This window comes from Delphinus delphis, chromosome 8, assembly GCF_949987515.2.
Source record: "Delphinus delphis chromosome 8, mDelDel1.2, whole genome shotgun sequence".
NCBI lineage: Eukaryota > Metazoa > Chordata > Mammalia > Artiodactyla > Delphinidae > Delphinus > Delphinus delphis.
In genome coordinates this window covers 105,904,569-105,932,040 of record NC_082690.1, presented here as the reverse complement: position 1 = coordinate 105,932,040, position 27,472 = coordinate 105,904,569, and the positions used below count along the sequence as shown (strand labels likewise).

The window sequence follows — 27,472 nt, the reverse complement described above, 5'->3', positions numbered from 1 at the left end:
GGGTACATTTACCAAACAGAGAAATCTACTGGATGCTGACAAGGCCAGGCTTATTTTTTCAGTACTCTGGATAAGATAAGGTAAAGGGATTTAGTCGCAGACCAGGGTGACCAGTTGGAAGTGGCAGTGTTTAACTGTTAACTGCCCAGTAGACAGAATGGCCTGTGACTCCAGGGGTCAGACAGGAGCCCAGTTGCTCCCCGCACGGATGGGAACTGACCCACTGTCTTGTCGTGGAGGCCCACGCCAGAGCCAGTTAAGGGGCCATTACAAGGACGCCACCCATGCCAGCTAAAAACAAATCTGGTCCAGGCTGAATCCTGTTGGCTGTCGGTGTGTTCCTGATGTGTAATTGTGTTGGACTCTTTAGGGGCTCTGACACAGTGCAGACACAGATAGGCTGGGCTCCCTCACCTGCCCAGCTCTGCAGGATGCCGGCCGCACATGCATGTGGCCCCGCTCCACGCTCCCTCATCCTGGAACCCCCCTGCCCCCCTCACCATTTGACAGTATCACCATCTGACCTTGGGTTGTTTTTTTAAATTTTTAAAAAATATTGTAAATTTTATTATTTATTTTGGCTGCGCCGGGTCTTAGTTGCAGCACGTGGGAACTTCCTTGCAGCATATGGACTTCTTAGTTGCGGCATGCATGCGGGATGTAGTTCCCCCACCAGGGATCAAACCGGGGCCCCCTGCATTGGGAGCACCCACTGGACCACCAGGGAAGTCCCTTGAGTTGTTTTTTGTTTGTTTGTTTTGCTTCCCCCACTGGAATGTAAGCTCCCCCAGTGCAGAGATTCCTTTTTTAAAATATTTTTGTTTCTGTTTTATTGGATGTAATTCCCATACCATGAAATTCACCCTCTTAAAGCAAACAGTTCAGTGGCTTTTGTACATTACGAGATGGTTGTCTATCCATTGCCACTAATTCCAGGACGTTTTTATCACCCCCCTGAGGAAACTCCCCACCCTCAGCCTCTTGCCGCAGCCCTGGGTAACCACTAAGCTCCTTTCTGTCTCTGTCAGTTTGACTGTTCTGGCCATTTCATAGAAACGGAAACACACAGTACGCAGCCTTGTGTGTCTGGCTAATGTTGTCAAGGTTCATCTACATTGTACTGTTAACGGTATTTCATTCCTTTTTATGGCTGAATAGTGTTCCTTCGTATGATTAGACCACATGTTGTTAATTCATGTCACCAGTGGACATCTGGATTTGTTCCACTTTTTTTTTTTTTTGCGGTACACAGGCCTCTCACTGTTGTGGCCTCTCCCGCTGCGGAGCACAGGCTCCGGACGCGCAGGCTCAGCGGCCATGGCTCACGGGCCCAGCCGCTCCGCGGCATGTGGGATCTTCCCGGACCGGGGCACGAACCCGTGTCCCCTGCATCGGCAGGCGGGCTCTCAGCCACTGTGCCACCAGGGAAGCCCTTTTTGACTACTATAAATAATGCTTCTGTGAACATTAGCATACAAGTTTTATGTGAACATATGTTTTCTTTTTCTTTTCTTTCTTTTTTTTTTTTTTTTTTGCCGCACTGCGTGGCTTGTGGGATCTTAGTTCCCTGGCCAGGGATTGAACCCAGGCCCTCAGCAGTGAGAGCGCAGAGTCCTAACCACTGGACTGCCAGGGAATTCCCTATTTTCATTTCTTTTGAGTACATACCTAGGAGCCAAATTGCTAGGCCATGGCCACCTTTAACCTTTTGTAGAAGGGCAGACATTCTTGTCTGTTTTGTTCACTGTCCTATCACGGGTGCTCAGAAGCATTGCTGACCCATAGTGGGTGCTCTGTAGATACCGTTGAATAAGCTGACTTAGGTTTACCTGCCAGTGAACAGGAAACATCCACACCTGGGCCCACATCCTGGCTCCCTGAGGAGTGTGAACTGGGACAGACTCTTCACCCCTCTGAGGCTGCTTTCTCATTTATACAAGCAGGAATGATAGTTAGTACTTTACAGGCTAGTGTAAATATCCAGTGGCGTAGCACCCGGAGGGCACTAGCGCACAGCCTGGGACCTCGAAGCAGGCTCTGAGCTGCTTTCTGTGCGTCAGACGCTCTGCTCACATCCTGGCTGTGCTCTTTACCTGTCCAAACGCTGTTGAACCTCTCCAGGTCCATTTTTCTTGCCCCTGAAATGGAGGTAAGAATATCTCATTAGGTGGCTGTGCAGAGGATGTCAGATGCACAGCAGACTGTAAGCAAGTAGTTATGGTTAAGTCTTTTTTTTTTAAATAAATTTATTTATTTATGTATTTTTTAAATTTTTGGCTGGCATTGGGTCTTCATTGCTGCGCGCAAGCTTTTCTCTAGTTGTGGCGAGAGTGGGGGCTACTCTTCATTGCGGTGCGCAGGCTTCTCATTGTGGTGGGTTCTCTTGTTGCGGAGCACAGTCTCTAGGAGTGCAGGCTTCAGTGGTTGTGGCACATGGGCTCAGTAGTTGTGGTGTGTGGGCTCTAGAGCGCAGGCTCAGTAGTGGTGCATGGGCTTAGTTGCTCCACGGTGTGTGGGATCTTCCCGGACCAGGGCTCGAACCCGTGTCCCCTGCATTGGCAGGCGGATTCTTAACCACTGCGCCACCAGGGAAGCCCTATGGTTAAGTCTTGATGTTATCTCTAGAAAGAACGTGGGTTTGTCTACTTTGGGAGGTCAGATAACTTTTGTGTAACGCTATTAGCTGTGATGAGCTCTGACTTCACAGATGTATCTTTTTATTTTCGACAGTACGTACTGGCCACGGACAGCTTCCAGCTGGGTTATGCAGAGGATGGACACTGTAAAGGGGACACCAACTCAAACATCCCATACCCCACCCGGCTACAGTGGGACATCCCGCAGGAAGTAAGTCCCAGTGATCAGGCACTTGTTAATTATCTTGGGTGGGAAACGAGTTTAAACTGTAACAGTCGACTTTTCCAGCTGTCCTTCCTAAGTGTTCACGAGGTCAGTTGAAGACCCCCGAGATGGAAATCTGTCTGCCTGGGGGTTTCTTACTGGGACCTTGGAGTTGCTACAGCTCCAGTTGCCTGGGAAGCCCCAGTAAATATTTCTTCTTTCATTTAAAGCATTTGGCTAAGATTGTCAGTGAAAATTCCAGCTCAAACTTAGCTAGACATCACAATGAAAAAGTGAAAACCAAAATCACTTGCTTTGGAGTTGGAATACTCTAAATCACTAATTTGTCATTTTTGTTCCTCTAAGTGTTCTCCAATGCAGTTCGCTCAGTGGAAGCCATTTCCGGAAGGAATTTAAGGGTTGGAAATACCAAATCCTAGCTTACCCAAGCCAAGCAGGAATTCCTGGGGCCTGTGAAGTGTTTTTCTTTTTTTTTTCTTTTTTTGGCCGTGCCGTGCAGCATGCGGGATCTTGATTCCCCAACCAGGGATTGAACCCACACCCCCTGCAGTGGGAGCACGGAGTCTTAACCACCAGACTGCCAGGGAAGCCCCAAGAAGTCATTTTTTTTTTTTTTTTTTTTTTTTTTTTTGTGGTACGCGGGCCTCTCACTGTTGTGGCCTCTCCCGTTGCGGAGCACAGGCTCCGGACGCGCAGGCTCAGCGGCCATGGCTCACGGGCCCAGCCGCTCCGTGCCATGTGGGATCTTCCCGGACCGGGGCACGAACCCGTGTCCCCTGCATTGGCAGGCGGACTCTCAACCACTGCACCACCAGGGAAGCCCCCAAGAAGTCATTTTGATGTGGAAAATATTGCATCTAGTCCTGCAGTCTTGCCCATCTGCACTTTTTTGTCCAGTCTGCCTTCCTGGGGCTGATGTGTGTTCCTCAGAGAGATGTAACCTCTGCTGAAGTGTGTGGTTGAGGGTCCTTTTAGCTAACCAAGTCACTTACCGTTTATTAAAAAAAATTTTTTTTGATGGACTTTATTATTTAAAGCAGTTTCAGGTTCACAGCAAAGTTGAGTGGAAGGTTCAGAGAGTCCCCACGCTCTCGCTGCCCTCAAACATCACAACCTCCCCTGCGACCAAAGTCCCCTGCCACTTGGTGCGTCTGTAACAGTCGAAGAAGCTGCACTGACAAGTCAGTATCACTAGAGTCCGTAGTTCACGTCAAGGCTCACTATTTTTTTTCCCTCCGTCCGTGCCATGTGGCTTGCAGGATCTCAGTTCCTTGACCAGGGATTGAACCCAGGCCCTGGCAGTGAGAGCCCAGAATCCTAGCCACTAGGCCACCAGGAAACTCCCCAGGGTTCACTTTTGGTGTTGTGCATCTGTGGTGTGGACAAAGGTGTACTGACATCATAGTATCATACAGAGCAGTGTCACTGCCCTAAAAAACCTTTCCTCTGTCTATTCATCCCTCTCTCCTGCCTCACTCCCAGCAACCAGTGGTCTTTTCACTGTCTCCATCATTTTGCCTTTCCCCGAATTTCATAACTGGAATCGTACAGTGTGTACCCCTTTCAGATCGGCTTCTTTCACTTAGTGGTAGTCATTTAAGATTCCTCCATGTGACTTCACGGTTGAGGGCTCATTCCCATTGTACGACTCGACCACAGTCCCTTTCCTTTTTACTTTATTTTTCTAATTTTTTGGCCACACCGCATGGCGTGCAGGATCTTTTTTTTATATATTTATTTATTTGGCTGCGCTGGGTCTTAGTTGCGGCACATGGGATCTTTGTTGAGGCATGCAGGATCTTAGTTCCCCAGCATGGCTCGAACCCATGCCGCCTGCAGTGAAAGTGCGGAGTCTTAACCACTGGACCACCAGGGAAGTCCCAGTCCATTTCCTTTTTAAAACTAGTTCCTCAATGGCCAGCATATAACAAGAGTGGATCTCACGAAACAGAACCTGTGACACTTTGAAATGCCCTTTGGGGTCCCACTGGGAACCAGGAGTTCCTCCTGCTTGGGCCACCCCACTGCTCTTCAAGGGCAGGGGGGGTTGCCATGTTGCTAACTCATTGCAGCTCTTAAGTTAGAAAGGTTGGGGAAAACCGAGAAGAAAAAGTGATGTGTGTATTTCCAAGCGGCAAGTCTGTCAGCTGTGCTGAAAGCCAGCTTGCTCTTTTCTTCAGAGTATGTGTCAGTATTTTCCCTCCCATTAAGTGAAAGCTTTTCTCCTTTTTTCCCAAGTGTCAGGAAGTCATAGAGACTTCCCTGAGCAGCGCAAACCTCCTGGCCAGCGACGTGGATTTCTGTTCTTTTCTGTTCAGTGCTTTCGGTAAAGGGCTGATCAAGAAATGCAGAACCAGCCCGGACGCCTTCGTGCAGCTGTCCCTCCAGCTGGCTCATTACAAGGTGAGGAGACCCCAAGCTGGGGTTTTCATCCTGAGGGCTGCTGGGGTTTTCATCCTGAGGGCTGCTGGGGTTTTCATCCTGAGGGCTTCTGGGGTCCCTAAGTGCAGGTCCAAGGCCGTTTGCCCAGCGGATAGGGAGGACCCATCATGGGAGCAGGTCGTGCCTGTCCTGGTGTGGGGGCTCCTCCCACAGACAGATGGGACAAGCGTCCAGCAGAAGCGCCTGGAGCAGTGGCGGTTTCCTGTATTGCGCAGGAGTAGAGGGAGAGTGTGGGGGATGGTAGCCAAGTGAGATCTCATTGCTCCACAAAGTGGGAAATAAACCTTTAAGCTCCCAGTCCTAGGGTTTGGTAAAGCAGAACTACTTAGGGCAAATGACTGGGTGTCTCTGACCTTTGACACCCTCTTTCATAAAAGCGGATATGCCAGGCCCTGGGAGGTGCTCTGGGATAGATGGGGTCCCTGTAGGATCAGAAGCTTGTGGTGTTTCCACTGCCTCTCTGGGCCTCTGGGCACATTCTGGCTTGCACGTGACGGTCCCATCAGAGACATAGCCCAGGCCCCAGGAGGACCTTAGTGGGATTTTTTTCTGTTGGAGGGAGCGTTCCACCCTGAGAGGGCACCCCTAGTTTCCAGGGCTGGCAGAAATCCTAGTGGCATTGGCTCAAGATATGCCCTGGTTTTCTGTTGTTGTTGTTTGTTTGTTTTTAATGTTTTTTGTTTTCATTTTTGTTTTTTCTTTGGCCATGCCAAGCAGCAGGCAGGATCTTAGTTCCCTGACCAGGGATCGAACCCATTTTGTTTTTTCTTTAAGAATTTTTTTTTGATGGGGAACATTTTTAAAGTCCTTATTGAACTTGTTACAATATACTGCTTTTGTTTTATGTATTGTTTTTTTGGCCACGAGGCATGTGGGATCTTAGCTCCCTGACCAGGGAACGAACCTATACACCCTGCATTGCAAGGCAAAGTCCTAACCACTGGACCGCCAGGGAAGTCCCAAGATGTGCCCTGTTTTTAACAGAGAACTTTCGTTTTAAAGCTTGAGTGCTGTGCCCAGATGCAGTGCAGCATCCCTGGATACCGGTTCTGCCCTTGTGAGTTTTGCTTTGTGCCAGGCACTGGTCTCAGCGCTCTCACAGTCCCCTCACTAGGGAGGAGCTATTGTTCGCCCATTTTACAGGTGAGAAAACAGAGGTTCAGAGAGTTGAGGTGACCTGCCAAGGTGACACTGGAGTCGGATGGATCCAGGGGGTGGCCTGTAGGTTCGATTCCTCTATAACTCAGGTCAGGAAGATAAACAGATGCAGAAGAGCACAAGAGGCAATGTTAGTATCAGGTAAACGACAACTGATGGGCCACAGTTGTACCTAAAATTAACTGTAATACAGTTCTTAATAAAGATGGTCATGATCGAGTCCCTCCCATCAGGGAAACTTGCACAAGCCTCTTAGATCGCCTCATCCACCAGAAGGCAGACAGCAGAAGCAAGAAGAACTATAGTCCTGCAGCCTGTGGAACAAAAACCACATTCACAGAAAGATAGACAAGATGAAAAGGCAGAGGACTATGTACCAGATGAAGGAACAAGATAACACCCCAGAAAAACAACTAAATGAAGTGGAGATAGGCAACCTTCCAGAAAAAGAATTCAGAATAATGATAGCGAAGATGATCCAGGACCTCGGAAAAAGAATGGAGGCAAAGATCGAGAAGATGCAAGAAATGTTTAACAAAGACCTAGAAGAATTAAAGAACAAACAAACAGAGACAAACAATACAATAACTGAAATGAAAAATACACTAGAAGGAATCAATAGCAGAAACTGAGGCAGAAGAACGGATAAGTGACCTGGAAGACAGAATGGTGGAATTCACTGCTGTGGAACAGAATAAAGAAAAAAAATGAAAAGACATGAAGACAGCCTAAGACACCTCTGGGACAACATTAAACGCAACAACATTCACATCATAGGGATCCCAGAAGGAAAAGAGAGAGAGAAAGGACCCAAGAAAATATTGGAAGAGATTATAGTCGAAAACTCCCCTAACATGGGAAAGGAAATAGCCACCCAAGTCCAGGAAGCGCAGAGAGTCCCATACAGGATAAACCCAAGGAGAAACATGCCAAGACACATAGTAATCAAACTGGCAAAAATTAAACACAAAGAAAAATTATTGAAAGCAGCAAGGGAAAAACGACAAATAACATACAAGGGAACTCCCATAAGTTAACAGCTGATTTCTCAACAGAAACTCTACAAGTCAGAAGGGAGTGGCAAGACATATTGAAAGTGATGAAAGGGAAGAACCTACAACCAAGATTACTCTACCCAGCAAGGCTCTTATTCATATTCGATGAAGAAATCAAAAGCTTTACAGACAAGCAAAAGCTAAGAGAATTCAGCACCGCCAAACCAGCTCTACAACAAACGCTAAAGGAACTTCTCTAAGTGGGAAACACAAGAGAAGAAAAGAACCTACAAAAACAAACCCAGAACAATTAAGAAAATGGTAATAGGAACATACATATTGATAATTACCTTAAACATGAATGGATTAAATGTTCCAACCAAAAGACACAGGCTCACTGAATGGATACAAAAACAAGACCCATATATGTGCTGTCTACAAGAAGATCCACTTCAGACCTAGGGACACATACGGACTGAGAGTGAGGGGATGGAAAAAGATATTCCATGAAAATGGAAATCAAAAGAAAGCTGGAGTAGCAATACTCATATCAGACAAAATAGACTTTAAAATTAAAAATGTTACAAGAGAAGGAAGGACACTACATAATGATCAAGGGATCAATCCAAGAAGATATAACAATTGTAAATATATATGCACCCAACATAGGAGCACCTGAATACATAAGGCAACTGTTAACAGCTCTAAAAGAGGAAATCGACAGTAACATATTAATAGTGGGGGACTTTAACACCTCACTTACACCAATGAACAGATCATCCAAACAGAAAATTAATAAGGAAACAGAAGCTTTTTAATTTAATTTAATTTCTTTTTTCTGTACGCGGGCCTCTCACTGTTCTGGCCTCTCCCGTTGCGGAGCACAGGCCCCGGATGCGCAGGCTCAGCGGCCATGGCTCACGGGCCTAGCCACTCCGTGGCATGTGGGATCTTCCTGGACCAGGGCACGAACCCGTGTCCCCCCTACATCAGCAGGCAGACTCTCAACCACTGCGCCACCAGGGAAGCCCCGAAACACAAGCTTCAAATGACACAATAGACCAGATAGATTTAATTGATATTTATAGGACGTTCCATCCGAAAACATCAGATTACACTTTCTTCTCAAGTGCGCACAGAACATTGCCCAGGACAGATCACAGCTTGTGTCACAAATCAAACCTCAGTAAATTTAAGAAAATTGAAATCATATCAAGCATCTTTTCTGACCACAACACTATGAGATTAGAAATCAATTACAGGGAAAAAAGGTAAAAAAACACAAAACACATCAAGGCTAAACTCTGCTGTACTAAATAACTAAGAGATCACTGAAGAAATCAAGAGGAAATAAAAAAATACCTCGAGACAAATGACAATGAAAACACGATGATCCAAAGCCTATGGGATGCAGTAAAAGCAGTTCTAAGAGGGAAGTTTATAGCAATACAATCCTACCTCAGGAAACAACAAACACCTCAAATAAACAATCTAACCTTACACCTAAAAGACCTAGAGAAAGAAGAACAAACAAAACCCAAAGTTAGTAGAAGGAAAGAAATCATAAAGATCAGAGCAGAAATAAATGAAATAGAAACAAAGAAAACAATAGCAAAGATCAGTAAACCTAAAAGCTGGTTCTTTGAGAAGATAAACAAAATTGATAAGCCATTAGCCAGACTCATCAAGAAGAAGAGGGAGAGGACTCAAATCATTGAAATTAGAAATGAAAAAGGAGAAGTTACAACAGACACCACAGAAATACAAAGCATCATAAGACACTACTACAAGCAACTCTATGCCAATAAAATGGACGACCTGGAAGAAATGGACAAATTCTTAGAAAAGTATAACCTTCTAATACTGAACCAGGAAGAAATAGAAAATATGAACGGACCAATCACAAGGAATGAAGTTGAAACTGTGATTAAAAGTCTTCCAACAAACCATAATTCAAAAAGTCATGTACCACAATATTTATTGCATCTCTGTTTACAATAGCCAGGACATGGAAGCAACCTAAGTGTCCATCGACAGATGAATGGATAAAGAAGATGTGGCACATATATACAATGGAATATTACTCAGCCATAAAAAGAAACGAAATTGAGTTATTTGTAGTGAGGTGGATGGACCTAGAGTCTGTCATACAGAGTGAAGTAAGTCAGAAAGAGTAAAACAAATACCGTATGCTGACACATATATATGGAATCTAAGAAAAAAAAAGTCATGAAGAAGCTAGGGGCAAGACAGGAATAAAGACAGACCTACTAGAGAATGGACTTGAGGATATGGGGAGGGGGAAGGGTAAGCTGGGACAAAGTGAGAGAGTGGCAAGGACATACATACGCTACCAAATGTAAAATAGATAGCTAGTGGGAAGCAGCCGCATAGCACAGGGAGATCAGCTCAGTGCTTTGTGGGTTAGGGAGGGTGGGAGGGAGGGAGATGCAAGAGGGAAGAGATATGGGGATATATGTATATGTATAACTGATTCACTTTGTTATGAAGTGGAAACTAACACACTATTGTAAAGCAAGTATACTCCAATAAAAATGTTAAAAAAAAAATCTTCCAACAAACAAAGGTCCAGGACCAGATGGCTTCACAGGTGAGTTCTATCAGACATTTAGAGAAGAGCTAACATCCATCCTTCTCAAACTCTTCCAAAAAATTGCAGAAGAAGAAACACTCCAAACTCATTCTATGAGGGCACCATCACCCTGATACCAAAACGGGACAAAGATACCACAAAAAAAGAAAATTACAGACCAATATCACTGATGAATATAGATGCACAAATCCTCAACAAAGTGCTAGCAAGCAGAATCCACCAACACATTAAAAGGATCATACACCATGATCAAGTGGGATTTATCCCAGGGATGCAAGGATTCTTCAATATATGCAAATCAATCAATGTGATACACCATATTAACAAATTGAAGGAGAAAAACTATATGATCATCTCAATAGATTCAGAAAAAGCTTTTGACAAAATTCAACACCCACTTACAATAAAATCTCTCCAGAAAGTGGTCATAGAGGGAACCTACCTCGACATAATAAAGACTATATATGACAAACCCACAGCAAACATCGTTCTCAATGGTGAAAAACTGAAAGCATTTCCTCTAAGATCAGGAAGAAGACAAGGATGCCCACACTCACCACTATTATTCAACATAGTTTTGGAAGTCCTAGCCACGACAATCAGAGAAGAAAAAGAAATAAAAGGAATACAAATTGGAAAAGAAGAAGTAAATTCACTGTTTGCAGATGACATAATACTATACATAGAGAATCCTAAAGATGCCACCAGAAAACTACTAGAGCTAATCAATGCATTTGGTAAAGTTGCAGGATACAAAATTAATGCACAGAAATCTCTTGCATTCCCATACACTAATGATGAAAAATCTGAAAGAGAAATTAAGGAAACACTCCCATTTACCACTGCAACAAAAAGAATAAAATACCTAGGAATAAAACTACTTAGGGAGACAAAAGACCTGTATGCAGAAAACTATAAGACACTGATGAAAGAAATTAAAGATGATACCAACAGATGGAGAGATATACCATGTTCTTGGATTGGAAGAACGATTATTGTGAAAATGACTATACTACCCAAAGCAATCTACAGATTCAATGCAATCCCTATCAAATTACCAATGGCATTTTTTACAGAACTAGAACAAAGAATCTTAAAATTTTTATGGAGACACAAAAGATCCTGAATAGCCAAAGCGGTCTTGAGGGAAAAAAATGGAGTTGGAGGAATCAGGCTCCCTGACTTCAGACTATACTACAAAGCTACAGTAATCAAGACGATATGGTACTGGCACAAAAACGGGAATATAGATCAATGGAACAGGATAGAAAGCCCAAAGATAAACCCACGCACCTATGGTCAACTAATCTATGACAAAGGAGGCAAGGATATGCAATGGAGAGAAGACAGTCTTTTCAGTAAGTGGTGCTGGGAAAACTGGACAGCTACATGTAAAAGAATGAAATTAGAACACTCCCTAACACCATACACAGAAATAAATCCAAAATGGATTAGAGACCTAAATGTAAGACTGGACACTATAAAACTCTTAGAGGAAAACATAGGAAGAACACTCTTTGACATAAATCACAGCAAGATCTTTTTCGATGCACCTCCTAGAGTAATGGAAATAAAAACAAAAATAAACAAATGGGACCTAATGAAACCTAAAAGTTTTTGCACAGAAAAGGAAACTACAAACAAGACGAAAATACAACCCTCAGAATGGGAGAAAATATTTGCAAACAGATCAACGGACAAAGGGTTAATCTCCAAAATATATAAACAGCTCATGCAGCTCAATATAAAAAAAAAACAATCAACCCAATCCAAAAATGGGCAGAAGACCTAAATAGACATTTCTCTAAAGAAGACATACAGATGGCCAAGAGGTACATGAAAAGCTGCTCAACATCACTAATTATTAGAGAAATGCAAATCAAAACTACAATGAGGTATCACCTCACACTGGTTAGAATGGGCATCATCAGAAAATCTACAAACAGCACATGCTGGAGAGGGTGTGGAGAAAAGAGAACCCTCTTGCACTGTTAGTGGTAATGTAAATTGATATAGCCACTATGGAGAACAGTATGGAGGTTCCTTAAAAAACTAAAAATAGAACTACCATATGATCCAGCAATTGCACTACTGGGCATATACCCAGAGAAAACCATAATTCAAAAAGACACATGCACCCCAGTGTTCATTACAGCACTATTTACAATAGCCAGGACATGGAAGCAACCTAAATGCCCATCAACAGATGAATGGATAAAGAAGAAGTGGTACATATATACAATGGAATATTACTCAGCCAGAAAAAGGAACGAAACTGGGTCATTTGTAGGGGCCTGGGTGGATCTAGAGACCGTCATACAGAGTGAAGTAAGTTAGAAGGAGAAAAACAAATATCGTATGTTAATGCATATATGTGGAACCTAGAAAAATGGTACAGATGAACCGGTTTGCAGGGCAGAAATAGAGACACAGATGTAGAGAACAAACGTATGGACACCAAGGTGGGAAAGCGGCGAGTGTGGTAGTGGTGTGATGAATTGGGAGATTGGGATTGACATATATACACTAATATGTATAAAATGGATAACTGATAAGAACCTGCTGTATAAATAAAATTCAAAAAAAAAAGATGGTCGCGATCATGATGACGCCTTCTTTTCCCAAGTATCACATTCCCTGAAATGAATGCGCCCCAGGCGGTTGGAGAGAAGCACAGTCATTGTAGGGGACTTGAGCTTTGTCTGACAGATGAAGTGAATAGAAGATATAATGGGATTGAGGTCCTGGATCTTAGATTTAATTATCTTGATTTTTAAAAATTGATAAGCAAATGGCACGTAAGTCTGCAGCGTTAGGAACTGAGGAGGTGGTGACCCTTCAGATACAGAGACGATTTTAATAAGAGGATCCCAGGTTCCATAGCAGCACGTTTGAAAATCTCGAGGAAATGAGGATTTTCTGCAGGAACACAAATGCGTAAAGTGGGCCCCAGACAAGGTAGACAGTCTGAGAAGGTCGGTGTGCGCGGATGACAGACAGGTAGTTGGAGAGCTGCCCGCCCGCCAGTGTGAACCGGCAGGCAGCAGCTTCGCGGCTTTGAAGAGCGGGCAGCTCCAGAGGCTTCAGGAAGGAAGGAAGCTGCCTGATGGCCTCCCAGGACTAGCCTCACTCTGGTCGTGACAGTGACCTGCACGGAGCCTGCCCAGTGCCGGGCTGAGTGCTGGCAGCAGCCGGTTAACCCTCATAGCAACCCCGAGGAGGGTACTTTCTCATCTCCGCTTTATACTCGAGGAGGTGGGGTATCCTGCCTGCAATCTATAGCTCGTTTGTGGCAAAGCTGAGGTTGGATCCAAGCAAGCTAGTCCTCAGCCGCTGTGATACAGCTTTTCAGCTGATGGTTGCACGAATAAAGGAAGCCATGGGTCAATTTTGCTCACAAGTGCAGATGCAAAAAATCTGAGTATAAGAAGAGCGAATAGCATCTACCAGTACAGGGAAGATACAATCACCAGCAATAGTTGATCCCAGCGGCAGGAGGACGGTTTGGTATTAGTAAATCCGACAGTAGATTAAATCATATTACTAGATCAGAGAAGAAGCCAGTCATTGTGGCAGTTGCTAAGAAGGCATTCAAAATGTAGCATCCTGTCTCGATAACTCTTAGTACGAGGGCTGTTTCCTTAACACAGTAAATCCCATCCTGTATCAGCCACCAGCGTATTCCTCAAAGGTAAAGCGTGGAGGCGACCCCATTAAAACAAGAAGGATGAGGAGGCCCCAGGAGGCTGTTCCAGACAGCTTTCCGTGAAGTACAGCGAGTGCAGCCGACAGGCTCATGGGGCAGGAGGAATATTCGCTCATCTGCTCAGAAGATGGAGCGGGCGGAAAAGCTTTTACGGTTAAGAAGCGTGTTCAGGAAGGAGGGCCAGTGCAGAATTATGCAAAGATCAGCATCTTCCTCGTAGAGCCACAATAGCCAAGCAGGAAACATCGTAGGAAAATGTGATGCAAACTGGAAACAAAAATCTGGGACCCCAGGTGTTTCTTTCTTTCTTTGTTCCTTCATGCAGGCAGGCGTGCTGTGCCACGCGGCTTGTGGGATCTGAGTTCCCCGACCAGGGATCGAACCTGGGCCCTAGGCAGTGAAAGCGTGGAGTCCTAACCAGTGCACTGCCCAGGCGTCTGTTTATAAAGCAGACGGGACCTTTGGGAAGGAAGGCCCAGAGCTGTCGAGAAGGGATGGACTCTCAGAAAGGGAGAGAAGGCTGTGATTTTGGATAGAAAGACTTGTCACCGTGGAGATGGATGTTCCTGGTTCACGCGTGCAATGTGAACATAGTAAGAGGTCTGGAGGTGATTGTAGGAAAGGAGCTGACGGCTTTACCTTCAAGTTCATCTGGAGGGCTAACGTTTATATGAAGCTTATAGTGATTAATATGGTATAGTTTTGGTGCCAGAATAGTTCTGTGAAATCATATAGCGATTCATTTAACATTATGGGAAGGGATGACTTGAGTCATCAGTGGAGTTGGAAAAACGGGCTAGATGGTTCCATTTCGGGAAAATAAACCGCCCAATAGAAAAACATGGAGTCAGAGCAGAAATTGGTGGTTCACAAGAGAAGAAAAATACCAACAGTCAGTCAGTGAATGTACAGCAAGAGTTTAATCTTACCAGGAATCTAATAAGCGCAGCTTAAATAAGACTGAGTTTTTGCCTGTGCAGTTTGCAAAGAGCTTTTCTACATTCTGTGTTTGGAAGGGTGGCCTGAGAAAGGGGTGTTCGAACTCAGCAGTTGGGAATGGTCATCTGTGGGGCGCACACAGCCTGAAGAATCACTGGGAAGGCACACCTGTTTACCCAGCAAATTCTACTCTTGAGAATTGTATTCAGTGAAAGGACAGGTTGACAAAGATGAGTTTAAGCTTGCCCCTCTGTAAAAATTTGAAGCAATCTAAAAGTTTCTCAAAGTGAAATTTGTTAGACTGTGGCATTTTTGTCCATAGAGTATTATGTAACTATTAAGTGATTTCTATGGTGTATTCTGGGAAAAAACTTAGTCATAAAACAAGATGTTATTCATTGTTTACAAGTGATCTGCAAACTCTGGCCCACAGGCCACAGGAGCCCTTCAGCTAGTTCACATGGCCCTTGAGTGGAGAATGGTCTTACTTTCTTTGTTGTTTTTTTGGCTGCGTTGGGTCTTTGTTGCTGTGTGCGGGCTTTCTCTAGTTGGGGAGAGTGGGGGCTACTCTTCGTTGCGGTGAGCGGGCTTCTCATTGCGGTGGCTTCTCTTGTTGCGGAGCACGGCCTCTAGGCCTGCAGGCGTCAGTAGTTGTGGCACGCGGGCTCAGTAGTTGTGGCTCGTGGGCTCTAGGCACATGGGCTTAAGTAGTTATGGCGCACAGGCTTAGTTGCTCCGTGGCATGTGGGATCTTCCCGGACCAGGGCTCGAACCCGTGTCCCTGCATTGGCTGGCGGGATTCTTAACCACTGCGCCACCAGGGAAGTCCCTGGTCTTACAGTTTTAATAGTTGAAAAAAATTAAGACTGTTTTGTGATAGGTGAAAATCAAATGAAATGTCAGAGAGCAGAGATCAAGTTTATTGGCACGTGGTCATACCCACTTTTTGGCGTATTGTCCACGGTTGTTTGTGAGCTACGGTGGCAGAGCTGAAAAGTTGCAGCAGAGACCACGTGGCCCACCAGGACGATGATATTTACCACCTGCATTTTACAGAAAACGCTTCCTGACTCTCACTTTATTCTATGCAAAGTCTGGAAAGGAGAGAGGGGAAAATACTGGCAGGCAGCGCTCTGAAGATTGATCTTCATTTTCTTATATTTTTCTATGTTTTAATTTTTTGCATAAGCATGTATTACAGTGACTCTTAAATCAAGTTACTCTTTCAAAGTTAAGGATTATTTGTTTTTTGGTTTTTTTTTTGCGGTACGCGGGCCTCTCACTGTCGTGGCCTCTCCCGTTGCGGAGCACAGGCTCCGGACGCGCAGGCTCAGCGGCCATGGCTCACGGGCCCAGCCGCTCCGCGGCATGTGAGATCTTCCCGGACCAGGGCACGAACCCGTGTCCCCTGCATCGGCAGGCGGACTCTCAACCACTGCGCCACCAGGGAAGCCCAAGATGGCCATATTTTAAAATTGTGGATATAATGCATGATTGCGCTGACCACTTATACAGTTGAAGTTTGATGTTGGAAAGCTGACTTCAAATAAATCATTGCATCATCTATCCCAAGTTAACCTGTATTAAATGACTAAAATACTACATTTATACTTCTTCCTTGTCCCCTCCTTCCCTCCATGCTCCCCATGATGAGCCCCTTGGAAAGCACCCCCATAGTAAGCTCCCCTCCTGTAGGGAGTTCTCCCAAAGGCATATTTGGTAAATGACCTGGGACCCCCTGCTGATCGTAGGCCAGAATGAGGAGTTAGAACCTCTCAGACCCCATCCAAGGGAAATTTAATAACCGGTGTATTAAAGGACGAGTGTTGTGAGCTGGTAGGTCTTTGTGCTGGGTGCTGGGGGCCACCAGAGGCTGGGATGGCACTCAGACCCCATGGCCAGCTGGCTTCATCCCTGTACATGCAGGATGGTGGGAACAGCCAATGTTAAGTCAACCCTACCGGCCTTGGGGGTCGGGGGAAGAGCCCTGCAAGGCTACTCACGGGTCTGGCTCACACACCGGAGGTTCAGCCTTGCCCGCTCCTGAATTAACAGTATCGGCCTATTGCAGGGTGTCCCCTGTCACCCTGGGGCCACCAGGACCCAAATGCCCAGAGGGGTGTCATCTGGTCAGGAATCATCTGGGTCTACAAACTGCCGCTCAGCACTTTTCCCGTCCATGTGGGGGAACTTGGTTGTCTTCGAGCAGGTGGTTTGCAGATGGTTTCCTCCCATGGCACGGGTGCTGGGCTGCCCCGAGCTCCCGTGGACCTGACCCAGCTCTCATGCGTCACCTGCTGTGCCATCCGCATATCACCTGCAGGGTCCCAGCCCCAGGCGCCTCTAGCCCTTTCCGTCATCCCGTCTCCTCTCTGCTCCTTGACACCGGCGTCCCTGGACCCCATCAGGGCCTCCACCCTGCCCTTTCCTCTGCCCATCTTGCCTCCCTCTTTTTCTCTCTGGACTTAGATTCCACAGCCTGTCACCATCACCCCGACCTCGGCCCTGGGGCCCCAAGCACAGCAGACCCATCCCCAGCGCGGTCCAGGTGTCTGCCTGCTTTGGTCCTGCACGGCCGGAGAAAACCCCCAAATCGCTGGCTCATCTTCCTTAATTCATGAGCCCTGACTCTGATGGCCCCAGACCACCACTCTCTGTGCCCTTAGAGCCTGTTTCACACCTGCTTTCTGTCTCCGGTGCCGTCTCCCCATCCTCACTCTGAGTAGATGAACTTATTTCACTGAGAAAACATGAACATTCTAAAGAGACCTCCCGTCTGCCTCCCACCGCCTCTGCCAGCTCCCACACAGCTGTTCCCTCCTGTCTACCGGTGGGGGGGGGGGGGCAGGGGGCTGTGCGCTGCAGGCGCTGGCCACCCACCCACTTCCCGCTCCCTGGAGGAGGACGTTCCCAACCGGTCCCCTCTCCTGAAGTTAAATAATTTCCTACTCTTGCATGCCGATCTCCCGGTCCTGTCCTGTATCCCTCCGTAGTCACGTCTGCACTCCGGCAGGTGTGTGAAACTCAGGAAATCGGGTCATGGCACCAGCTGCATTTGGAAACAGAAACCTGGACCGCCCCCTTCCTTTGCAAAGCTAGTGACGTTTCCACCTGCCTGCTGCATAAGCCCGAGTAAAAATTGACGATGACTATAAACTGCAGCTGACGGTGAAGTGTGTTTTTCCCGGCTGATCTTAAGCGATGCCTTCTCATGCTTTAGTTTGTCAACATGCCCTGCCTTGTGTTAAAATATTTTTCCTTTCCCAGGACATGGGCAAATTTTCCCTCACCTACGAGGCCTCCATGACCCGGCTCTTCCGAGAGGGCAGGACGGAGACCGTGCGTTCCTGCACCACTGAGTCGTGCAACTTTGTGCTGGCCATGGTGGACCCCACGCAGACGGTAGGTGCTGCCCGGCCGGGAGCGGGACAGTGCTTTTCACAGAACAGCCCCTGAGGTTGACACGCAGCCTTCCCTGATTAAATCCCGTGCATACTTTCTCCAGCAGGTCTGTATCCAGCATCTCCTTTCCTTCACCCCTCTCGAAGGGACAGAAAATATTAAAAGGTGACTGTCGGGGTCTTCCCCGGTGGTCCAGTGGTTAGGACTCCGCGCTTCCACTGCAGGGGGTGTGGGTTCAACCCATGGTCGGGGAGCTAAGATCCTGCATGCCTCGTGGAGTGGCAAAAAAAAAAAATTTAAAAAAAGAAAAAAGGAAACCGTCAGGACAGACACAAAGGTTCATGTTTGCATCAAGCTTCTGTCCTTCTGTAACTCCTATAAATCAGATTATACTTCCTAAGAGTCTTCAAATCAGAGCAGTACACAGCCAGTGAATAAAGGAGTGGCAGGGAGATGCTACAAGACAGTGCAGGTAGTCGGTGTCTGGGTGGGAAAACTGACTATCACAGGAGCCTTCTGCTCGGGGTTCCTGAAGCCCGCTGCCCGTGCTGAAGCTCCTTGAGCAGGCTTGGGGCTCCAGGTTTTCTGTACGTCGCCTTTGACGATCCTAGCGGTGGCCCATGACGTATCATCAGTTCATTTTTGTAGGTAAAGGAACAGAGACTTAGATGGATTCAGCAAACTGCTGGGCCGCACACCTGGTTAGGGGCTGAGGTCCATCCACAGCCAGTTCTGCCTGACCCGGAGGTCAGGTGCCTGCTGACCCCCGAGGAGACATGGCCCAGGGCTCTTGCTCTGCCCTGGAGGAACCTCCGTTCTGGAAAGGCTTTCGATTCTGTGGGAAGCGCTCAGGAGGTCTTGTGACGGATTGCTCTGATCTGTCACTAGCTGCCTTCAGAATCAGCCTTGAGGACCGGTTCTGGAGTGGGTGGGCCAGAGCCCGGATGGGCCTCCACATCCCACGGAAGGGTGCCGTGTCACCTCGTTCTGTGATTGACTGAACAGGGCCCAGACGAGCTGAAGCAGGCTTTTCGGGTCCAACCTGAAGGCCCCGGAAGCGCTGTTTTAGTAGAGCTTCCAGACCACTTTGGAGGGTTATTTATGACCCGCAGGAACATCACAGCCCGCTGAGAGGGACAGACCGTCATTTCCACCTGATGAGGCTTGGAGGCTGGCGCTTTCCTACCTGCTTGGTGGTCTCATTTGTATAAAAGGTGGAATGATTGATGCCCAGTGGGCTGCACACAGGACCCCGAAACTGCCTCTCCAACAACTTGTCCCCCTGCAGCCTCCACGCCGCCCCGTTTGCAGCGTATCTGCGGAAGCGGCAGTCGGCCAGTGGGGTTTCTGGTCAGGTCGCCTTGGCAACCACCCAGAGACACCCCACACACACACCCGCACCACCACCAGTGACGTGCTTTCTCAGCACCCCGTCGGACCGCTGGATCCTGGAGCTTAGCCCATGACGCACGACTTGAAAGTCCCCGTCTTTTGTTATTTTAGGTTGAACAGAGGCTCAAGTTATTCAAGATTGCGTCCAAGAAGCATCAGCACCTGTGCCACCTGGCGATGACCGGCTCCGGGATCGACCGCCATCTCTTCTGCCTCTACGTGGTATCCAAATACCTCGCTGTCGACTCCCCTTTCCTGAAGGAGGTGAGTCACTTCTGGGGCAGCCCACTCAGCTTTCTTGGCTAAGCCAAAACTTCGTAGATCAGTAGCACAGCTTTGCCAGTCGGAACTGGCCCCACAGGTGAGTCTTGGGGCTCAACTGTCCTCACCATGGAAAATTGGAGCCGCATTTCTTCATCCCCTGGGATGCCATGGCTTGTACTAAAATAATTAGCAGGGGATGAGCTCTGAGTGTTGTTTTTCTTTTTTTTCGGCCGTGCCACGCAGCATGTGAGCTCTTAGTTCCCCAACCAGGGATCGAACCCAAGCCCTCTGCAGTGGAAGTGTGAAGTCTTAACCACTGGACTGCCAGGGAAGTCCCAATAAAATTTAATTTTTTAATAATGGCTGTGTTTGGGCTTCCCTGGTGGCGCAGTGGTTGATAGTCCGCCTGCCGACGCAGGGGACGCGGGTTCGTGACCCGGTCCGGGAGGATCCCACATGCCGCGGAGCGGCTGGGCCCGTGAGCCATGGCCGCTGAGCCTGCTCGTCCGGAGCCTGTGCTCCGCAGCGGGAGGGGCCGTGACGGTGAGAGGCCCGCGTACCGCAAAAAAAGTAATAATAAAAAAATAATGGCTGTTTAACAAGCAGCTTGGAAAGTTCCGGAAATCTGGCAGCCATCTTAGGGGAGCTGGTACCAGTCAGCTCCAGCACACCACTGCCCCCGTTCCAAATCTTACGTATCTGCCACCTTCCCTGCCTTAAGACCCCATCAGCCGGTGTTGGCCCCTCCAGTCCGGGTGTCCTCACCTGCTCCATCCCTCTCTGCAGACCTCCTGCCCCGAGCCGGCGAGGCCTTCAGGGACATAGGCCTCTGGTGTCTGAAACAGTGTGAACACCGAGCAAGCCCTTTCTTGTCTTCCACCCGGGCTCCTCGGGGCCAGAAGAGGATGGAATTGGGAAGTGTCGTTGGAACATTTCCTTGTTTTACTCCACAGGTGCTATCTGAGCCTTGGAGATTGTCCACCAGCCAGACCCCTCAGCAGCAGGTGGAACTGTTCAATTTGGAAAGGAATCCGGAGTACGTGTCAAGCGGAGGCGGCTTTGGACCGGTAAGCGGCCAGGCGTCTGCAGATACTGATGGCAGTCTCACAGTGAAAATGTCAGAAATCCCCTTTGCCCGTGGCCACGTTGCCCAGGGTTCTACTGATGGATCGGCCGTGCCCCGCGGCATGCAGGATCTTAGTTCCCCGGCCGGGGATGGAACCCGTGCCCCCTGCAGTGGAAGCGCGGGGTCTCAACCCTTGGACCGCCGGGAAGTCCCCCACGGATCCATTTAAACCTTCTTTTCCGCAGGTTGCTGACGACGGCTACGGGGTGTCGTACATTCTCGTGGGTGAGAAGCTCATCAGTTTCCACATTTCTTCCAAGTTCTCCTGCCCTGAGACAGTGAGTACGAAACAAAAGTTCTCTTTTCTAAAGTTGGGGTTTTTCACTGTTTTCTTTTGAGCACATCCTTGATTTGACAGAAAATTTCAATTCAGTTATGTACTCTTGCTTGGTTGGGACATTTTCAAAACAAGGATTTTGAAAGTCTCTTAATAGTTTTAAAGGGATCGATCTTATTTGGTTGAAAGTGTGTATCTTTGCTGGTCACAGTGGTTTTAGATTGTAACGTTGGAGTGCTTCTGCAGCTTCCAGACTCTCTGCAACATTGGAGGGTGGATTAAGATTCGTGTGCACACGCTAAGAAAGACATATACACATTGAAGCAGGGGTCTGCAGGGTTCTCTGTGAATGGAACCCGCGACCACCTTCCTGGCATGGCACATTTAATCCTTGTTTATATTCTCTCCTTTCCACATGGTACATAGCCTGACAGGCAATGCCAGGCTCACCTTTAACAGAGAAGATTGGAATTCACTTGCGTATTGTGTTTTATGTAACGTATTGACATTAGGGGAAGCCGTAGATTAGGGGAAACCACACCCACACAGAATGTAAATTGGTGCAGCCACTATGGAAAACAGTATGGAGGTTCCTTAAGAAACTAAAAATAGAGCTACCATATTACCCTGCAATCCCCCTCCTGGGCATATATCCAAAGAAAACTCTTCATTCAAAAAGATAACATGCACCCCAATGTTCATAGCAGCACTATTTACAATAGCTAAGACGTGGAAGCAACCTGAATGTCCATCAAGAGATGAATGGATAAAGGAGATGTAGTGTGTGTGTGTGTGTGTGTGTGTGTGCACACATACACACACAGTGGAATATTACTCTGCCATAAAAAAGAATGAAGTAATGCCATTTGCAGCAACATGGTTGGACCTAGGGATTATCATACTAAGTGAAGTAAGTCAGACAGAGAAAGATAAATATCACATGCAATCACTTAGATGTAGAATCTTAAAAAATGATAAAAATGAACTTATTTACAAAACGGAAATAGAGTCACAGACATAGAAAACAAACTTATGGTTACCAAAGGGAAAAGGGGGTGGGGAGGGATAAATTAGGAGTTTGGGATTAGCAGATACACATTACTATATATAAAGTAGATGGTCAATAAGGACCTACTGTATAGCACAAGGAACTCTACTCAATATTCTGTAATAACATGTATGGGAAAAGAATATGAAAAAGAATGGATATATGTATAACTGATTCACTTTGCTGTATATCTGAAACTAACACAACATTGTAAATCAACTATAATATAAAATAAAAATTAAATTAAAAAAACAAACTAGCAGAGTTATTTCACTGCAAAAGATAAAGTGTTGGAAGCTAATGGAAACTTCAGCAGGTGTGTGACAATTAGCTGAGGCATGGAAACGATGTTTGCTCCATACAATAAGTTATATGACAAGAATAAGACAAGTACTGTTCAAACTACTCTTTTTTTTTTTTTTTTTTTGCTGTACGCGGGCCTCTCACTGCTGCGGCCTCTCCCGTTGCGGAGCACAAGCTCCGGACGCGCAGGCTCAGCGGCCATGGCTCATGGGCCCAGCCGCTCCGCGGCATGTGGGATCTTCCCGGACCGGGGCACGAACCCGTGTCCCCTGCATCGACAGGCGGACTCTCTACCACTGCACCACCAGGGAAGCCCCAAACTACTCTTAATAAGTTGTTTTTACAAAGAAATAAAGCACCTTAGTTTTCAAAAACAAAACAAAACAAATATACACTACTATATATAAAATAGGTAAGGAACCAAGTCATACTGTACAGCACAGGGAACTACATGCAGTGTCTTGTAATAACCTATCATGGAAAAGAAAAAAAACACACACTCACACAAACATGTTTGCTATCTTTTTTAACCCTTAACATCTCTCCAGACGCTATAACTTAATGATTAAGCGACTAAGTCAAAGCTTAGAGAATTGGTAAAAAGGAATGTTAGTTCTTCGAGTCAGATTACAAGTGAAAAGCCTTGAAATGTGAGAATTTCCACGTTGTAACCTGTTTCTGTTTTTTGTTTTTAAATGAAAGGATTCTCATCGCTTCGGGAAGAACCTGAAACAAGCAATGATTGACATCGTGAGTTTGTTCGGGCTCAGCTCCAATTCCAAAAAGTAAATCCCTTAGCGCTGCCGGGAAGGAAAATGAGCTCTTTGGATGAAAAACCAAATGAAAACTAGCTGTGAATCCTGATTGTAGTTCAGGATGAAAATTTGCTCTAAAAGACTCAGACGTTTCCTTTCCTTCGAGGGTTTGGTGTTTTTGCTTTTCTAGATGGCAGGCTCCACCCCATGAAGTATAACCCTACTCCTTCCAAGCAGGTCCTAACCTGGGGGACATTGGATAAAGTCCCCCCTAAGGTCTTCCCATCGCCTTGTGTTTCTTAAGGGGTGAAACTGTCGTTGAGCGATTTATGGAATGAGTGGGGCTGTGGCTTCATACGCGTTGGAAACGACCGACCCGGCATGCTTCTTCGGCGGCCACTGGACAGTTGGTACTTACGGGCATTTAATTTTATCAGAGCGATGTAAACATTTGTTTCCTTCCGGGAGAAAAGCATTGTTTAAGCTGCAGATGTTAGCAGTTAATAGCCAACGCACATGCAATGCACTAACCAAGAAAAGTTGTGCTTTTGGAACCCATTCTGTCCCTGTGGTAACTCTGTCACTGTCTAGTTTGGTCGTCTGCATTTGCCTCCATGTTTGAAGCATGTAGTATGTCTCATCTTTAGTTTTCCTGACCTTGCAAGTCTTCAAAACCCAGTGCCTTAAAAACGGGAGGCCCTAAATGTAAGGGAGACTGCACGAGAGATTTATTTTTTAAAGTCTTTAGGTGGAATTGTGGGTGTCTTACTCCTTCTCAACTTACTGGGTGGATAACCCTATGTAGGCATTTTACTGTGGTGTCCCTGTATCCCAGAAGGACCAGTTCCCTTACGAGGGCAGCTGTGCTGCATTCCCCCATCAGACTGCCTTCCTTATGCTTCCTCCTTAAGCTGCAAAAGAAGACGTGGGCATGCCTCAGAAATGGGGAGCGAGGGATGTGGTGGTCGAAGATTATGTGTCTGGAGTACTCACCGAAAAAGCAAACATCCTAGGTACCTCAGGATTCCTGCTTACCCAAACTGGCGACATTTGCCACTGAGGAAGGAACAAAACTTGAGAAAAGCAAACCTCAGGGCAGTCAGGGTTGGGCATCCCAGCTGGTGGGAGAGGAGACCCGCTCCCGTTTCCAGGGAGACGGAGGGAGATGGGTTATCAGTGACCTCCTAGAATGTCGCAGGTGACAGGTGCTGGGTTTAACACAGCCTACCCTTCGGATGGGAGTGCCTTGATCGAGTGACCAAAAAGCGATGAGGTGCTGAATCGTCTTCAGTATTTTAAAAGAACGGATCATGGAATGAAATAATACCCACTGCCTCTGGGCTGTAATGACAAGCTTAGCTGTCCGTCTGTTAAAATCATGTATTTATTTTTCTGACCACTATGTTCTGGTGGGGCTCGCCTCTCTAAGAGTTCTGAACTCCACTGATGCGGGGACGAGGCCGAACCCTCGGAGCCGGAGGAAGGCGCTTGCTGCAGAGCACGTGCATATTTTATCCCTGTACATGTTGTGATGTAAAAACCCCACCTAAATGGGCCAAAGACTTTTTTTTTCTTTTAAAAGCAAGCAGAAATGAGAACAGACAAAAAAAGCAAAAAGGGATATCTAACCACCACAGCAACAAAAGGCCCTGTTCAGCTGTGTTATCTAGTCAAGGAGGCGTGAGGGGTACAGCCCCTCTGCCTCAGCGAGGCGTAGCTTCCAGTCGAAGCCAGGGCCACTGAAATCATACACTGTTGACCACTGAGCAGTCTGTATTATGATTCACGGGTGAATTCGAGCACAGACGTGTTAGCACTCAGACTTATTTGGGCTTGTCTCTCAGGTTTTAAGTGTTTCCAATGTAATCACTGCTAATCCGTGCAGTTATCAATGCAATTTTATATTCCCTAAAAGGAGGAAGAGTGGGTTTTTACTGTGCATGTTGAAAGCAGGAGGTAGGAGTGTGATGTATTTAATTGAATTTGGAGTAAGCCATAGTCTTCACGGAGCTGTGGTCTGAATTTGTGATCTTGAATTGGCCATTGCATGTAAATACAATATGCTTTTTTGGATAAATCTTAGAAATGCAGTATGAATGTTATCATTAATAAAACCATTAATCCCAGGCTACCACAGTATTGCTTTCTGTCTCTTTTGTTATACTGATAAGGAGGCTATAGGTCAAGTTCCAGGCTCAGGCACTTGGGACAAAGGTGACCGACAAGATATGCAGAAAAGGCCTCGGGTTGGGCAGAGTGGGCATCGCTCGATTCACACACCTGACAGAGAAGGGTGGCTGCTAAGAAGGGCTGTGGATTTTGCTGTGTTCATTTGTGCATCCTCACCCTTGCCCCGGGGCTTAGAACAGTGCCTGACATAATAGGTGCTCAATAAATACCTGTTAAATACATGAATTCTGTTTTCTCCACAGTTCTTATTGAACACCTACTGTATGCTTAGCTCTGTTCTAGGCACTGGGAATACAGCGGGGACCCCAAAAGGTTCTGGCTGTCGTGGAGATCAAATTTCATTGGGAGGAGGCTGAGAACCAAGGAAACCTCTCAAAGGATCTTAAGGGTTCCTGGGCACTTGTATGTGTGTGTGTGTGGGGTGGGGGAAGAGTAGCTGGCTTGGGGAGGAGGCTGATTTAGAAATGGGTTTGGGGGAATTCCCTGGTGGTCCAGTGGTTAGGACTCCTCGGTTCCTCTGCAGGGGGCCCGGGTTCCATCCCTGGTCAGGGAACTAAGATCCAGCAGGCTGCATGGCCAGAAAAAAAAAAAAATGGGTTTGAGCTGAGGCCTGAATGACAAGACAGAGCCGGCCTTGGCCAATCCAACAGGGCCAGAGGAGCATCTCAGAACTGCAGGTGCTCAAAGGCTCCAGGCCTTTGATCCTGCCCGGCATGGTGACACACAGGTGGCCACGCACGCCTGACCCATGGGGACTGCTCACTAGAAATGTCTGATGTGTGAAGGAGTGAGCAGTACGGCCTGGGGGTTGATGTGCTTCTCAGGCTATTCAAGCTCTTCACGGTTTTTCACTTGGGTTCTTCAGTTTATATTGCCTACAGTTTGGGAAGCCTGAGTTGCATTCTCAGGCCTGCCCCCAAACTCAGCTGAGTTCAAAAAGATGTGGCTTTTCCAGCCATAAAATTAAGAGTAAGGAGATCCAGGGCTTCCCTGGTGGTGCAGTGGTTGAGAATCTGCCTGCCAATGCAGGGGACACGGGTTCAAGCCCAGGTCTGGGAAGATCCCACATGCCGCGGAGCAACTAGGCCTGTGAGCCACAACTACTGAGCCTGCGCGTCTGGAGCTTACGCTCCGCAACAAGAGAGGCCGCGACAGTGAGAGGCCTGCGCACTGCGATGAAGAGTGGCCCCCGCTCGCCACAACTAGAGAAAGCCCACGCACAGAAACGAAGACCCAACACAGCCAAAAATAAATAAATAAATAAAATTAAAAAAAAAAAAGAGTAAGGAGATGCACATGCACATGTGTATGTTGATCTCCAGAGAAAGGGCTGGAAAGATGCACCGCAGACTTCACAGGGATTCCCTCTGAAAGGCAGCGTGATCGCGGATGGTAGGGAACCCAAGGGGACTTCAGCTTTATCTGTAATATTTAATTATTTCGGTAGGAGAGTTTATGTACTGTACAGGTCTTCATCGACCTGTGATAGGGTTAAGTCCTGATAAACCCACAGGAAGTCATAAATGCATCTAATAAACCCACCCTACCAAACAGCACAGCCTACATTAGCCTAACATTAGCCTAACATTAGCCTAGCCTACCTGAACTGTGCTCAGAATACTAACATTAGCCTAACATTAGCCTGGCCTACCTGAACTGTGCTCAGAATACTAACATTAGCCTAACATTAGCCTGGCCTACCTGAACTGTGCTCAGAATACTAACATTAGCCTAACATTAGCCTGGCCTACCTGAACTGTGCTCAGAATACTAACATTAGCCTAACATTAGCCTGGCCTACCTGAACTGTGCTCAGAATACTAACATTAGCCTAACATTAGCCTGGCCTACCTGAACTGTGCTCAGAATACTAACATTAGCCTAACATTAGCCTGGCCTACCTGAACTGTGCTCAGAATACTAACATTAGCCTAACATTAGCCTGGCCTACCTGAACTGTGCTCAGAATACTAACATTAGCCTAACATTAGCCTGGCCT

General features: G+C 46.8%; 1 protein-coding gene across 3 annotated transcripts in view; it reads left to right on the top strand.

Annotated features, from left to right (window-relative positions):
* Nucleotides 1-25,411, top strand: part of CPT1A (carnitine palmitoyltransferase 1A) — a 63,602-nt gene extending 38,191 nt beyond the window's left edge. For all 3 annotated transcript variants that reach the window (XM_060019450.1, XM_060019449.1, XM_060019451.1), the window contains exons 13-19: nucleotides 2,731-2,847; nucleotides 5,101-5,265; nucleotides 17,984-18,118; nucleotides 19,622-19,774; nucleotides 20,728-20,841; nucleotides 21,086-21,178; nucleotides 23,231-25,411. In XM_060019450.1, the coding sequence (XP_059875433.1) occupies nucleotides 2,731-2,847; nucleotides 5,101-5,265; nucleotides 17,984-18,118; nucleotides 19,622-19,774; nucleotides 20,728-20,841; nucleotides 21,086-21,178; nucleotides 23,231-23,317 (864 nt within the window). In that variant the 3' untranslated portion in view covers nucleotides 23,318-25,411. The remainder of the gene's footprint in view (nucleotides 1-2,730; nucleotides 2,848-5,100; nucleotides 5,266-17,983; nucleotides 18,119-19,621; nucleotides 19,775-20,727; nucleotides 20,842-21,085; nucleotides 21,179-23,230) is intronic.
* The last annotated feature ends 2,061 nt before the right edge of the window (nucleotides 25,412-27,472 follow it).